This window comes from Manacus vitellinus, unplaced genomic scaffold (assembly GCF_001715985.3).
Source record: "Manacus vitellinus isolate BGI_N305 unplaced genomic scaffold, ASM171598v3 scaffold_14_pilon, whole genome shotgun sequence".
Classification (NCBI taxonomy): Eukaryota; Metazoa; Chordata; class Aves; order Passeriformes; family Pipridae; genus Manacus; species Manacus vitellinus.
This window is the reverse complement of record NW_021939063.1, coordinates 9572552-9585830: the sequence shown is the minus strand read 5'-3', so window position 1 is coordinate 9585830 and position 13279 is coordinate 9572552. Positions and strand designations below refer to the sequence as shown.

At 47.8% G+C, this 13279-nt stretch overlaps 1 protein-coding gene across 1 annotated transcript in view; it reads left to right on the top strand.

Moving 5' to 3' along the window:
• Window positions 1-12460, top strand: part of SETD5 (SET domain containing 5) — a 46463-nt gene extending 34003 nt beyond the window's left edge. The window contains exons 19-24 of the mRNA XM_008925272.4: window positions 217-273; window positions 1705-2166; window positions 3828-4108; window positions 7078-7211; window positions 9895-9968; window positions 10158-12460. Of these exons, the coding sequence (XP_008923520.2) occupies window positions 217-273; window positions 1705-2166; window positions 3828-4108; window positions 7078-7211; window positions 9895-9968; window positions 10158-10757 (1608 nt within the window). The 3' untranslated portion in view covers window positions 10758-12460. The remainder of the gene's footprint in view (window positions 1-216; window positions 274-1704; window positions 2167-3827; window positions 4109-7077; window positions 7212-9894; window positions 9969-10157) is intronic.
• Window positions 12461-13279: the final 819 nt, after the last annotated feature.

Genomic DNA, 13279 nt, shown 5'->3' with positions numbered 1-13279 from the left:
GCATCATGAGATGCAGTAACCCAGTCCTGTCTGTGCTTCTAGGAAGCTTTAGAACCCACTTAACCAACCACGTTGCTGTCCAGGCTGGGGCCAGTTCCTGGGATGGTTTTTGTTTAGAATAGCCATTGCTAACCTCTGTGCTTGTATTTTGTACATTGTATTTTGCTTCTTGACTTTTTAAGTAGATGAATAACTAGATGCTTTTCCCTCCTCTAGAACGTATCCTCCCCCGAGAGCTCCCCTGCGCATAGGCCCGAGTCCATGTCACCTGAGGTAGTTACCGCACCCGGGCCCGTGTGTGCTGGGAGGGGAGGGGTGAGGGGCATGGAGGCAGTGGGAATAAGTGTGGAGCGTTAGTCACAGCAAGGCTGAGGAGAGTTTTCGGGGTTGTCACAAGAGAGCAAACAAATTGAAGACTGGAATTTTTGATTCACTTGTTGACCCTGGTGGGAAGACTTGGTATGTCTCAGCTGTTGAGGTGAAGGCAAGAGATCTGGGCACTCTGCAAATGTCATCGTCAGTGTCAGACCCAGCCCAGCAGATAAGTGGTCTGTGATATTTACTCAGCAGTGCCAAAATGACTGCTGGGGAAGGGAAAGCACTCACCACTAGTTTTGACTGACGAGCACACACAGTGGTGCACCCGACCTGCTCTCTTCAGCCTTGGTGTATCTAAACCCGCTCACTTGCAGACTGAAAATGTTGAGGAGATGTCACAAAGTAGTATTTTGCTTACCTAGTGCCTTGTTGTAAAATATGAGGTGAAGTGCCTTGCTCAGAGACTGTTTCATAGTAGAAAATCTGTGCTCATCTCCAATGTGGTGGATTACTTGGAGCTGTAATACAGCAGGGGAAGCGTTCTCAACGACAGCAGAAGAGGAGAGCTGGTGCCTGGTGCTGCTGCGTTTTTCCCTCTGCACTGCAGTCCTGCAAAAAGGATGAAATCTTGTCAGTTATACTCATTGTCTGAGATCCTGACATATTAACGTGGTGAAGGAGATTATTATTCTGCTGCCCTGGAGGGTTTTTGGCACTTCAAGCAGATAAATGGATATACTGTTGTATCAGTGCCTAGTGCTCCAGAAACTGTGACAGCACAAAGATGATGCCATTGTGGTTTTGTTGGATATTGTAAAATGTAGAAATGCAGTAAAAATTAAATGAATGTACTATTGTTGGAGATTTCCAAAGCTCACAATAAGTGAAAACAAATGGCTTAGATGTCCTGGGTATTTTATTGTTAGGAAGTTAGTAGTGGCTGACTTGGGAGAGTCAAGAACTTGGCTAATATAACAGCAAAAGGACAGCAGAAGTTTTCTGTTCTCTCTCCATAATTAATATAGCTACTGCTATGTGTTAACATCAGCTTGGGGACGTATGAGGCAATTGAAAATGCTGTTTTGAATTCACTGACTGCCTGGGGAGAGTGCCAAGCCTTATCCTCTTGTTGCAGAAAGACTGCTGAAGGGGAAAGGGCATCCCATTCTGGACAGCTGAACTGATCATTGTTTAGTCTGTCATTCCCCTGTGGAATGAGCAAAACAGTGCAGGAGAGACCCTATGGGGTAATCAGAAAGGAACTGGGAAGCAGGAAGCTAGCATTGTACAGAGCACTTTCTGACTTAAATTTCTCTCCCCACCCTTGCCTGACACTTTTCCTGACTTCCCACCCCCCTACCTATATATCCTTCTCGGACTTTCCAGGTCTGCCTCCGGTCCGACCTGGATTCGAAGGGAGGGTACTTGGATTCCAGTGCAAACCAAGAACGGCCATCGCTGCTCAGCTTTGGATCCTCTGATGTGGCTCCACAGCCCTCCATAAACTCTACTTCAGAGATGAACTTCCCAGGGAAAAGTGGGGAAGCACAGATGCTGCTACGAAGCTCTGATCAGGCTTTTCGGACAGAGTTTAATTTAATGTATGCCTTCTCCCCACTGAACGCTATGCCACGTGTAGATGGGTTGTTGCGGGGGTCTCCTCCTTTGGGAGAGAGGAAGCCCATGAATTCGGAAGCGGGATGCTGCAGATCTCCTGCCGAAGGGTATTTCAGCAGACACGAGTCGGGGCTGCTCAAAGAGGCAGCGCACGGATCCATGTCTCCCTGCGGCGAGAGGGCTTGCGAGGGCGTCAGAGCTGCTCCCCAGAATCCACCGCAAAGGAAGAAGGCAAGTATTCCTGAAAAAGAAATTCTTAGGTTGCAGGAACCTCTGTGGGAACTGTAAACACCACGGGAAAGACTTGCAGGCAAAAGGAAGAGAGTCTGGGCGAGTAATCCAGGCATCCAGTGCCTGGGTGAAAACAGTTGTTAAAAGAGAGTTGTTACCCTTTAGGCAAGATTTTGATGTGAGAGGTGGAAGAAAAAGACCACAGTGAAAATACCTCTTCTGGGAGCACAGAAAGTAGAGCAAGATGCTGGCAGCTTTCATCAACAGTTGTTAAAATGAGACAAGACCCAGAGTAATAATACAGTGCAGCTGTACAGCTGGTGGAGGTGTTATTTATCAGGATGAAAAGGGTCCTTAGTAGGTAAGAGGATATAATGTTTCAAAAGAAAACATAGTCTGTTTATTAGAACATATTAGAACATTTCCATAACATTGCAAAGAAAGTAGATGAAGGTCATTACTTGAAAGTTAACTCTTTGAAACTAAAACCACAGGAATATGGTTTAAAGAAAGCAAATACCTATTGGTTTCTAATAGCAGGCCAGTGACCCTCATGGGACTAAAACTGAGTGAAAATGGTGAGTCAAGGTGGTGCTGTGATAAAATAGGGTACTTGTGGGACAAATACTGGTGCTTTTTCCTGTGCTTGGATTTCTTTTTTATGGCAAGTGTGGTAACTCAGATCACTTGTATAACGGTCCAACTGGATGGAATATCTTATTTCCATTCCATTTCTGGGGGCTCTTGATTTTTATTTTCCTTTGATTTTCTTTTAAAGTTACACTTATCTTAAAACCCTCATATGTTGAGTTACTTTTGGAAATAGACTGTTCAGTATTTTAGCATCATAAAGCCTTCTGTATGGGCATTGAGTCATAGTTGATAAATTCTTCATCAGAGCTGCCTTCTGTGAGTCCTTTATGGCTCTGTGCCTTATAATAACTCTGAGGGAACGCACACTGAAAGATAAAGGCTCAGCTGGAAATATTTTGGTTCTGCTGTCCCTGTGTTGCGGGACTGGGTTATCTTTGGTTGGTGTCTTTGACAAATGTGAGACTGCTTTGCAGAAAATACATTCTACCTTTGCTAAAAGCAGTTTGTTTAGGTGGCAGTGCTGGAAGTTTGCGATGCCTCCATAGCAGGAACCTGCTCTAAGCAAGTCGAAGTTCTGTGCTGGGCTCCACCGAGTTTTTGTCATTAATGTGGCTGAACTAATACACATGAATGGGGCACTGAAGATGCCAGTTCTGTGAAGAAGGCTCTTATTACCAGGGATGTACAGATATTGAAAAAAATTTCCATAATATCACAAACTGAAGAATGTGAAGGATTTTGAGAGAAGGGAGGATATAGAGGCTGGATGCTTGAATATGCATGCATGTCCTGAAGTAATGTGAAAATCCAGGTTGTTAGAGAACCAAACTAGCTGGATGTTTCTGCTGAAACAATGGTCATAAAAAGTAAAACGGCATGGCAGTCCAAATTTGTACCACTTGGCTCTGCAGATTCAGGAAGAGTTGATAATCCCACTTTGCCTCATCAAGTCTTATCTGCAAACCCAGGGAAATAGATTTTTTAAGTGGTGTGTGGGCATGTTCCTCCTCCTTGTCCTAGTCCACTGCATTCCCTGAGTCATGTCTGTGCTGTGCTGTCTCTCCCAGGTATCCCTACTGGAATACCGCAAGCGGAAACAGGAGGCCAAGGAGGGCGGCGATTCGGTGCGAGGGGCAGGGACCCCCACCCGGCAGGGCAGCAGCTCCTCTGGGACTGACACAGACGGCCCGTCGGGCTCCGCAGGGCGAACCCCGTCCTCCCCACAAAGTGGCTTCTCCCCTTCCCATCCCTCCCTGCCTCACGTAGAGGACGTCAGCCCACCGGACTCCAGGGGCTGTGGTTCTTCATCATCACTCAGCAAATCCCAGGAGAGCATCAGCAGTAGGTGGTGAGTGTCATCCTTCCAAGCCAGCCTGAGATTGTTCCACAGGGAAGGACTGAACTCTGTAGGAGGTATTTCCATAACAATATGCGCAGTGGGATGGATTCGGTTGGGTCTCTTGGCATTGTTCTCTTTCTTAATTGCTAAACAACCGTGAAGGATACCAGCAGCCTTCCCCGCCTGCCCTTTAGATACCAAAAATCTGTCTTGAAACATATGAAGTTAAGCAGTTGTTGCTATTCCACCACTTCCCGTTTGAGGTCTTGGGTTGGAAGGTCTTGCCCATGCAATGAAAATGTAATCCAGGTCTTTTCTTGATGAACCTCCATACTTTTTGGACATGAGTGATACTAAGTCCACTCCTACTCTGAAGGGAAACTTGCAGCCCTCTCCAACTTTGCATTTAAGAAGCAGAGACAGCAACAACTTCAGCTTTCCTAATGCCCTGTAAATACAGCTTGAAGAACAGTTACCTGACTGTGGTTGGTGGCTTGCCAAAGGCACAGAAAAACCACCCTTATCGTGTTACCGTGAGCAGGTTTGATAAGGAGGAAGGCTCATCTTCAAAAACACTTGAACCTGATAGTAATGTCTGGTCCAAACCATTAAGTACTGCAGCACTGAAATGCCAAGTGTGGCTTTGTAGTGCCTGTGCAGTGATGGCTGGGATGTTGTGACTGGAGCTGTGTAGGACACTGGCTCTGCTGTTCTGCATTCAGGTTCTGTTTGTGCACACCACAGGCAGAAAGGCACACACACCTTTCCTGGTGCTGATCCTCCACGTGCGTGGCTGTGTCACTGCTCGGATAATGGCAGGGGGATGGCAAGGGGAGAGATGCAAAGCAATGCTGAAGGCAGTGAGAAGTATGAAGTTTATGTTGAAAGTGCTTAGGTACTTGGATGAGTTTGCAGGAGTAATAAGATCTGTTTCCTTCCTTTTTCCATCAGTTTTCAAGCAGAGATTAATAGAAACAATTGTCTTGTATCTCTCTGACAGTTCTCTGTCTACCAGATGACCTTCTGCCAGATCCTGGGACTGGCCACAGCAGAGGCAGTCTGCTAATGATTAGTTTACCATCATTATTCTGTTATCAGTCTATACAAGTGATAATATCCCGTGTTTTTCCCCTCCTCTCCTGTGCTGCTTCCTTCTGCTTGTAAAAGAGCAGAAAAAGAAACCAAAACAGCTGAATGAGCTAAAACTAGTTCAGGGTGAGGTGTCAGTGTGGCATCCTTGCTCTAGTAGCATGTTTTATGTGCTGTGAGCTTCATCTGCTGCTCCTCAGCAGGTGCTGCTCTGGCTTCAGTTTCTCATGTGGATTCAGGAGCAAGTATTGTGTGGGAATAAAGATCCTATTGTTATGGGACATTGGATATAAAGTTGAAACCATGCTGATAACGTTTTGAAATGGGATTAAGTAGATTTGCTGCCCTTTAAATTCTTGGGTTTCTGTGTTTTAATGGGCAAGGCTGACAAATGTACAGTCACCTTCTACTTTTAAGAAATATATTAGAACCTGCATGTTTCTGAGCTAAAGTTGTGACCCAATTTCATCTTTAACTCTCAATGCTTACATGTCAGATACGTTTCCAGATAGTCACAGTAATATTAGGAACAGAAGAAAATGGTGGGAACTAAAATTCCATGCCTTAATTTTTAGAGTTTTCCAGATTTTTGCTGAATTCTGCACTAATTGCTGATAGCTTTCATTAAAAGAAATAGGAAGTTTGTCTCCTTCACTTGCCAAGATAGACGTCACAAAGTAAACAGATGTGCTGCTGCCCAGTAAACCCAGCCTGGCAGCAAACTGTCTCCAGCAAAACAATAACAGCAAAGGAAGGTGTGAACTCACCCCCTCACCCCATTCACCTCCATGAGGTGTGAACTCTGGCCCCTTCTCCTTAAGTGAGGGTGAACTTCAATGTTTGGGATATTTATTTAAAAACCAAACAAAAATAATAAAAAAACCATGATATAAAGCACAGTTTTCAGTAAATATTAAAAAAAATAAGTACAGAAATCAGTTAACATGCTGTTAGACTGCATGCTTACATGATATGCAGTGCATTTAATGTAATCTGAATATTTAAATTCAGGCATTTTTAAGGCACATGTTCTTCAGTGTCCAGGGTAAAGGTGTTGTAAGTCCCTGGTCAAGGTGATGTTGTCTTAGATGTTGAGCCACATATTTCTATAGAGATGTGGATGGTCCTGTGCATGGTAGATGGAATGTTGACCCAGAGGTCTGGGGTTTGTCTGTAGCTCTGTTTTTCTTCATCAGATTGGCTTTAAGAAAGCCATTTCACCTCTGTTTCACCCTCAGACAAGACACTTACATAATGGAATGATATCTAGCACTAATCTTGAGTGGAGAGTTTTCACACTACAAAATAAACGGGACAGAGTGTCATTAATAGGCAAAATGGCCAAGCAACTTTTGCTCCAGGAACGTTGCATTATCCAGCTGTGTTGTCTTGGCACTGTATTATCATAAAGGTATTGAGTTTCCTTCTTTTTAGTTTGAATAAAAGTAATTATGGAAAAAACTGTATTTAATCTACCAGGATTTTCAAAATGCTGTTGGATTTCAAACCAGTTTTTTTCTGTAATCAGGTGATTTACTGAACTGGATGTTTACACCGTGTTTTTGATAAAGGACTTGGTTTTCTGAGAGCAGTGATGTCATGATAGCCAAGGACTGGCAGTCTGAAATCCCACCAGAGGTTTTTTACGTGGCAAAAGCAGTTCAGAAGTTTATTCCTCATCTGTCTAAAGACCTGGTAGTCTCTGATCCTTCCTTTCTGCAGTAGGGGTTTCTATTTGCACTGACATGGTACCGGTGAACTTAAGCAGAGACTTTAAAGACAAACCCATGTTGTGGTTACACCAAGGAACCCACAGCCCCTGTGCTTTGGTCATGTTGTTCCTGGCTGTGTAGTAGCAGTCCTCAGCTGTTCCTGGGTTTTTGTTGCAGGATGGTCCCGACGTCGGTGGAGAGGCTCCGAGAGGGCCGGGGGATACTTGAGAAGGTGCTGAGGAGTGGTGCAAAGGTGTCCCAGAGACACGAATCCTCACCTACCTGTGACAGTGCTGTTGAGAAGGATGCAGGTAGGACAGTGAAACTTTTGGACGTTTGGTTGGTGGGAAATGATGGCCAACTTGTCAGTTGTACCTTCATCTTTAACATTATCGAAGTTGCTTTCTGCAAACCATACTTTATTGTTATTCACATATTACTTGAGCCTGTATCCCTCTTCTGTTAGACCTGGAAGACCACTAGGTTTCTCCAGGGTTGGATTCTAGACTGCCTGCATCTTGGTTCTGACAGGGACAGCTTCTTTGTCCTTGGACAGATGTGCTAAGAAGGTGCTATCATTTAATTCTCATTGGCTGAACATTCACACAAATGTAATATCTCATTTCTGAGCATTTTAGGGCAAGTATGTATTTACTTCATTCCAAATCAGACTTTTTTCCCCCCAGTTGCAGTAAGGTGTATTTGAGACCAGCCTCTGAAAACTGGTGTCTCATCGAGGGTTTTCCTGGTTTTGTACACCTAGGCACATCTTTTCAATTCTTTTCCTTCATCCAGTCTTGAGAGGAAATCCTCTTCCTTATCAAAAATGTCACAGTTTCATGGAACCCCACTGGGAGTCTCTTCCCTGTCTTTCCCGTACCATTGGAAGTGGCTTTCTTGGTGTTTATTTGAGTAGGCAAAATCCTGGCTCCTGCAACAGGCCTTTGCCCACTCTAACCTGTACATCTCTGGCTCTTCAGTCTCACCCTAAAGTTAGGCTGGAATTAAACTTTCATCTGCAGTGGTACATTCTTCTTTCTTGTTACGTAAACCCCATCCCACTCTGAGCTGTGAAAACCTAATGCTGCAGCTGACAAAAGTCGTCTTGTCTCCTTCATCCCACCACACCAAATTACGTTTTTTCTTCTTTTGCTTACTGTGGCAATTTCTTCAGCAGCTTGTTTAGATTCTAGTTTATATTCTTGTTTAGATTTTGTGGGCCACCTTCCCTCCCCCAGTTGCTGCTCTGCTTCTTCATGAAACAAACGGGTGGCTGAGTCCATGCCGTTCCTGGTAGCACCTGGAATGGTGAAGATGCACATGTTCACTTGATGCTGTAACAGATAATATTGAGGGGAACTGAAAAATCCCAAACTTGGAGGTTTGCTGATGAGGCATGTAGGAATGAAATGGAATTTGTGTGCATTCCACGCTTCTGAGAACTGCAGCTGCTCCCAGCTAAAGCTGTCACTTCATATATGTTTTAGGTTGACACAGGCCAGTACTGCCAAGAAAAGCAGTTCTTCATGTCATTCCTAGTGCAGGTATTGGGAAATGGGGAAGGGAGATGTTGGCTTTAGCTTTTAAGTTTACATAAAGCAAATTCAGGAAGGTCATAGTTTATTTACCCTTTGTAATTTAGTCTTTCAACTTGTCTTTAACTTGTCGAGGATTTTTCTAAGAACAGGCACTGGCAGTAAATTGTGCAGCTCTGCCAGCATGCCCAGCTGTTTAAAAAACAGTCTTTAGATTTCTTCTGATTCTCATACTCAACTTCTGTGAATCACAGCGATCTCCTGGATTGAACAGTTAGTCTCTTCAGTGCGTGACTGCTTAACAAAACATGCCCCGAACTTCCAAATTTTGCCTTTCTGCAGTACTGGGAATGTCACCTGCAGCAAGTCCAACAGCCACTTGCTGCATCGATGTCATTTCAGAAATGGAAGGTGGCACAGGACACGTGCTGGAAGCTTCACGCCCCAGTTTCTGTGCAGGTCTGTGCCCTGAGGAAAAAGGCTCCTGAGCCTCAAGAGCAGACGAGCTCTGTCCAGATCCTTGTTAGCTAAGCCAGCACTGTAGTGCAGCACAGAGAGGACAATGGCAGCAGAGCCAGAGACACTGCTGGCACTGGTGCTCGTGCCAGTGCAGCTGGGGCCAAAGCCAGACCTGTCTGGCAGAAGTACAGAGCAGACTGAGGCAGCGTGTCCTGTTTCATGACTGAGACACATCTGTCATATAAATTTGATACTAATACCAACAGTGTTTCACCAAGGCATTTCAAATCTGGCTGCTGAGAATCCCTGAGATGCTGCAGATAAACAACTCTGTCATTAGTCTGCAACAGAACTCTGATGGGAAGTCTGCTAGTCCCAGCAGCTTCCTCCTGAAGAAAGCAGGATCACCAGCCACGGTTACAAGGGTAGCAGCTGAAACATAGACGTGGCTCAGGGGCTGGGTCGCTGCAGTAAGTACTTCTTGCCTACCCTTTGAGGAAAACCGGCTACAGGATCCTGCTGACAGCCCTCCAAGAAGGGACAGTTTTGTCTCCTGAGCTGTAACTGTATCCATTGTGGATTCCTGTAACCAAGGCTGAGTCGGAAATTGCCAAGATCTTAGAAACCATCTTCTGCCTCTGGTATCCTGCTGAGGAGCCAGGGGAGCCCAGGCTGTGTCCATGCTGAGTCTCCAGGTGTGGCCATTCAGACAGGCTGGTCCAAGGCAGGTGGGCTTTGTGCTGAACCAGAGTGCACTGGGGTGAGGGGAGTAGCCCTTCTTCACACATGTGGCTGTTTGTATATGTTAAGGTCTCCCAGTTGTCTTCTACTGGGACTCTTCAGCTTCTGGAATGCTGATGGCTGAGGAGGCTGCTCTGGTCTCAGCTGCTGCTGGATGCAGAACACGAGGGCTGGGCTGTTGGTGGTGCCATTTGAGAGGGAGCTACTGTCCGGCCTCAGTCCAGAGGGTGAGGTTTAACATGCTGCCTGTACATTGCAGACACAGCAGAAGGAGACACTCCAGAAGCCCACAAAGGACCAGCAGTTTACAGTCCTTCTCGGTACAGCTACCAGGTAAATGCTTTCATGTATTATCTGCACATTCTGAAATAAAACCTTTAAAGAGATAAGGGGGAAACTGCCCTTGGCTGCCAATTGTTCCCAGTCCTGCTGCACTAAGTACCTTCATCATGAGAAGGAGGTAGGAAACGTGAAAGTCAATCTGACATGGCTTTTCTTTTTTTTTCCCCATGCCTTGTTCAGCTGCTGCAGTCTGACAGTCCCCAGGCAGAATCACAGACCCTGCTCCAGCAGAGCTCCTCCCCGTACAGAGGGCACCTCGCGCCGTCTCCTGGATACAGCTACCGAGCAGCAGCACAGAGGACAGGACACGGCCTCTCCCATGGTTCCTCAGAAACATCCCTCTCCTCCACCTCGTACTCCAGCCCTGCCCACTCGGTCTCCACAGACTGCTCTGCCCTGTTTGCAGGGACCTCGGGGTATTTCAGCAGCCAGCAGCACTCTGGCAGCGTCAGCAGCAGCCTCCTGAGGAAGAGCTGCCCCGCGGCTGCCAGCCCGGCACAGCAGACAGCTGTGGACTCTCTCTCCTCCGAGTCGGGCTCCCAGCCCTGCACGGGTGTGTCGGGCTCCTCCTCCGCTCCCCAAAGTGCTCGCTCACTACAGTCAGACTTGCGGACTATCAGTCTGCCCAACTCCGGGCAGTCTGTGCTCTACCAGGGCTCCCGGGGCGCAGTGATCTCCAGTGCACAACACTATCCACACCGCGGGGGAGGCAGTGTCCACCAGTACAGACTGCAGCAGCTTCAAGGTTCTGGAGTAAAGACTCAAACAGGACTTTCCTAGGGCTGCCTGGACTCCAGGAGGACAAAACTGCCCATAGCTCCTTCCAGTCACCTCTGGAAGTGGCTCCTGGGCCGGTGTTGGGAGCTTGCACCTGATGCTGGGGTGCCAGGGGTCAGAGGCTGAGGTCTGAAATGCACGGGTGAGATTTGTGAGCAGTATTGGCCTCTGGCCTGGTAGGAGAACGCAGATTTCTCTGAGGCAGAGACTGTAGCAAAGCAGTTCCCTGATGCGTGGGTACATTGCAAAAACAAAAACAAAAAAAAGGAAAAAAAAAAAAGCAAATGGTTCAAGTGCAATGACTGTGGCACAGCCTCTGTCTCTGGTCCGTGCCCATGGCCATAGTCACTCATGCAGCACGGACACCGTTCTGAATTTGAAAGCAGTTTAAAGGAAACGTTGGGGGAAGTTAACTCCAATCTCTTTATAGGTCAGGTTCTCAGTGCGTTCTGGGGAGGGCTTTAATCCGTTACGATCATTCCAGTCACAAGCAGATGAGCGCACACGGCTGCCTTTGGGCCTGGGTCACCACTGCCACTGTCAGAGCTTTTTCCAGGACAACAGAGTCTCCGCAAATGTGAACTAGCACAGGAGGGAGGGGGTTGGAAAGTGTGCCTGTCGCTGCAGAGGGTCTGGGGTGCGCTGTCATGTGCTGCTTCCTTGCAGGGCTATCGTGAACGAGTGTTCTAAGGTCGCTTAAGGAGTCTGTGAACAGGAGCACGGCCGAGGCTGTGCTGTCACACACCGCCATGCCAGGGGTCTCTGGCTGCCGGTGTGGAGACACGTGGGGGGTGACCGAGGGCCTGATCAGGCAAGTGATGCTGCAGTGCACGGGGGGCTGCAGGCGGAGGAGCGGGGGCTGCCGAGGGGCGGTGCTGGGGCGTTGGGTGCAGACCCCGGTCTGTGCCGAGCCAGAGGCTCTTGGGGCAGTGCCATGTGGGGTCCTTCCCAGCCGCCGTCACCCGCCGAGCGTGGCAGGAGAGCCAGCCCAGACACAGTGCGCTGTCTGTTCAATTCCATACGATTGCCAGCTTCTTTCTCACTTGTTTACTGTAATATCGGGCGTGTTTTTATTTATCTAATTTTATATTCAGTTATAACCATAGTAGGTTAGCTAATATATGACAGGTGTCATCCCTGGTGCTGCAGTGGAACTTCTCCTTTCTCTTGGATAACATAATGCTGTGAGTCTGTCTCCCCTGTCCTTTCAGATGCACAGTCTTCTTCCTCTTTTTTTAGGACTGTTACAGGTTTCTCTAATTCACAATTGAAATCAGGTGTTTGTTCAGCCTAGGGGAGACTTTTAAAATATTGAAACAAAGAGTAACTTTCTCACACTGTCTGGCTGTGAGCGTGTTGGGATGGAACTTGTCACCCCGCAGTTGGGTGTCTGTATACTGTATAAAATAGGTGTAAACTTCACTTGGCTTAGCCCTGGGGGTGCAGCCTCCCCTTTCGTGCTCTGAGCAGCACGGGGCAGGCAGGCTCTGCCCTGCCAGGCGGCGAGAGGGGGCCGGGGGGCCCTGCCCAGAGGCTCCAGCACCTTTGGGCGCAGCAGGGGGGCAGGAGGGAGGGACCCTGGAAAGCTCTAGGAAAGGTGGGGGCTGTAGCTTCTTACTCTAGTGGAGTTTTTACACCATGCTGTAACATTTGAACTTTCACAAGAGATGTAATAATTTTGATAATAAAAATACTTAACTTGAAAACCGGTATTTCTTTCTGTTTCCTTACCACCTTGAGCCCTGGTGCCCAGGATGTGGGGTGAGGGAGTGGGGGCATATTGGTCTCCCTTTCCTGTCCCTGCAGGGCAAGCAGATCTTCACAGGAGCAGCCCTGCAGACCTCCTTTCTGCCAGCATTTTGAGTGAAGCCAGGGGCTGATTCAGGAGCTGCTGTTCCTGAGGAAAGGAAATTCCCTGAGCTTCTGGCTGAGGTTGTGAGATTGTGGCTGTGCTGCTGTTGTTATCTTGGGAGGAGATGGTGGGGAGGATGTCCCCTGCACCACTGCAACCTGCTTCAAAACCTGGTTTCTGGTGTGCTGGTAGCCAGGGTTTTCATGTTGTTTGCCTTTTCCTTAGGAAGCCTGAGATGGGCTGAGCCTGGAGGGGGCCCACCAGGTGTTGCCTGCAAGTGCTGGTCTGAGATGCCCATGGCCGGTGTTTGACTGCCCTCATAATGGGAACGTTCCCCCTGACACTGTGTGGGACAGTGTCTGTTGTGGCTCATCCTGTCCCTGTGCATCCCTCAGAAGAGTCTGACTCCATCTCCTGTACTGCCTCCCCAAAAGCAACTGTGGGCAGCACCAACCCCCCCACTTCTCTCCCAGCAGCTGACCCAGCCCGCCCCTCAGCCATCTGCCAGTGCAGGGCTCACCCGGGCTCCAAGCACGTCCTGTACCAGCGAGACCAGAGCTGGCCAAAGCTCTCCAGATGTCCAAGAGTTCCCCATGCTGCCCTCACACAGCCTGGAATACATCCCTGCTCCTCTACCAGAGCACGCCGCTGGAACGACCAGCCATGTAAGTTG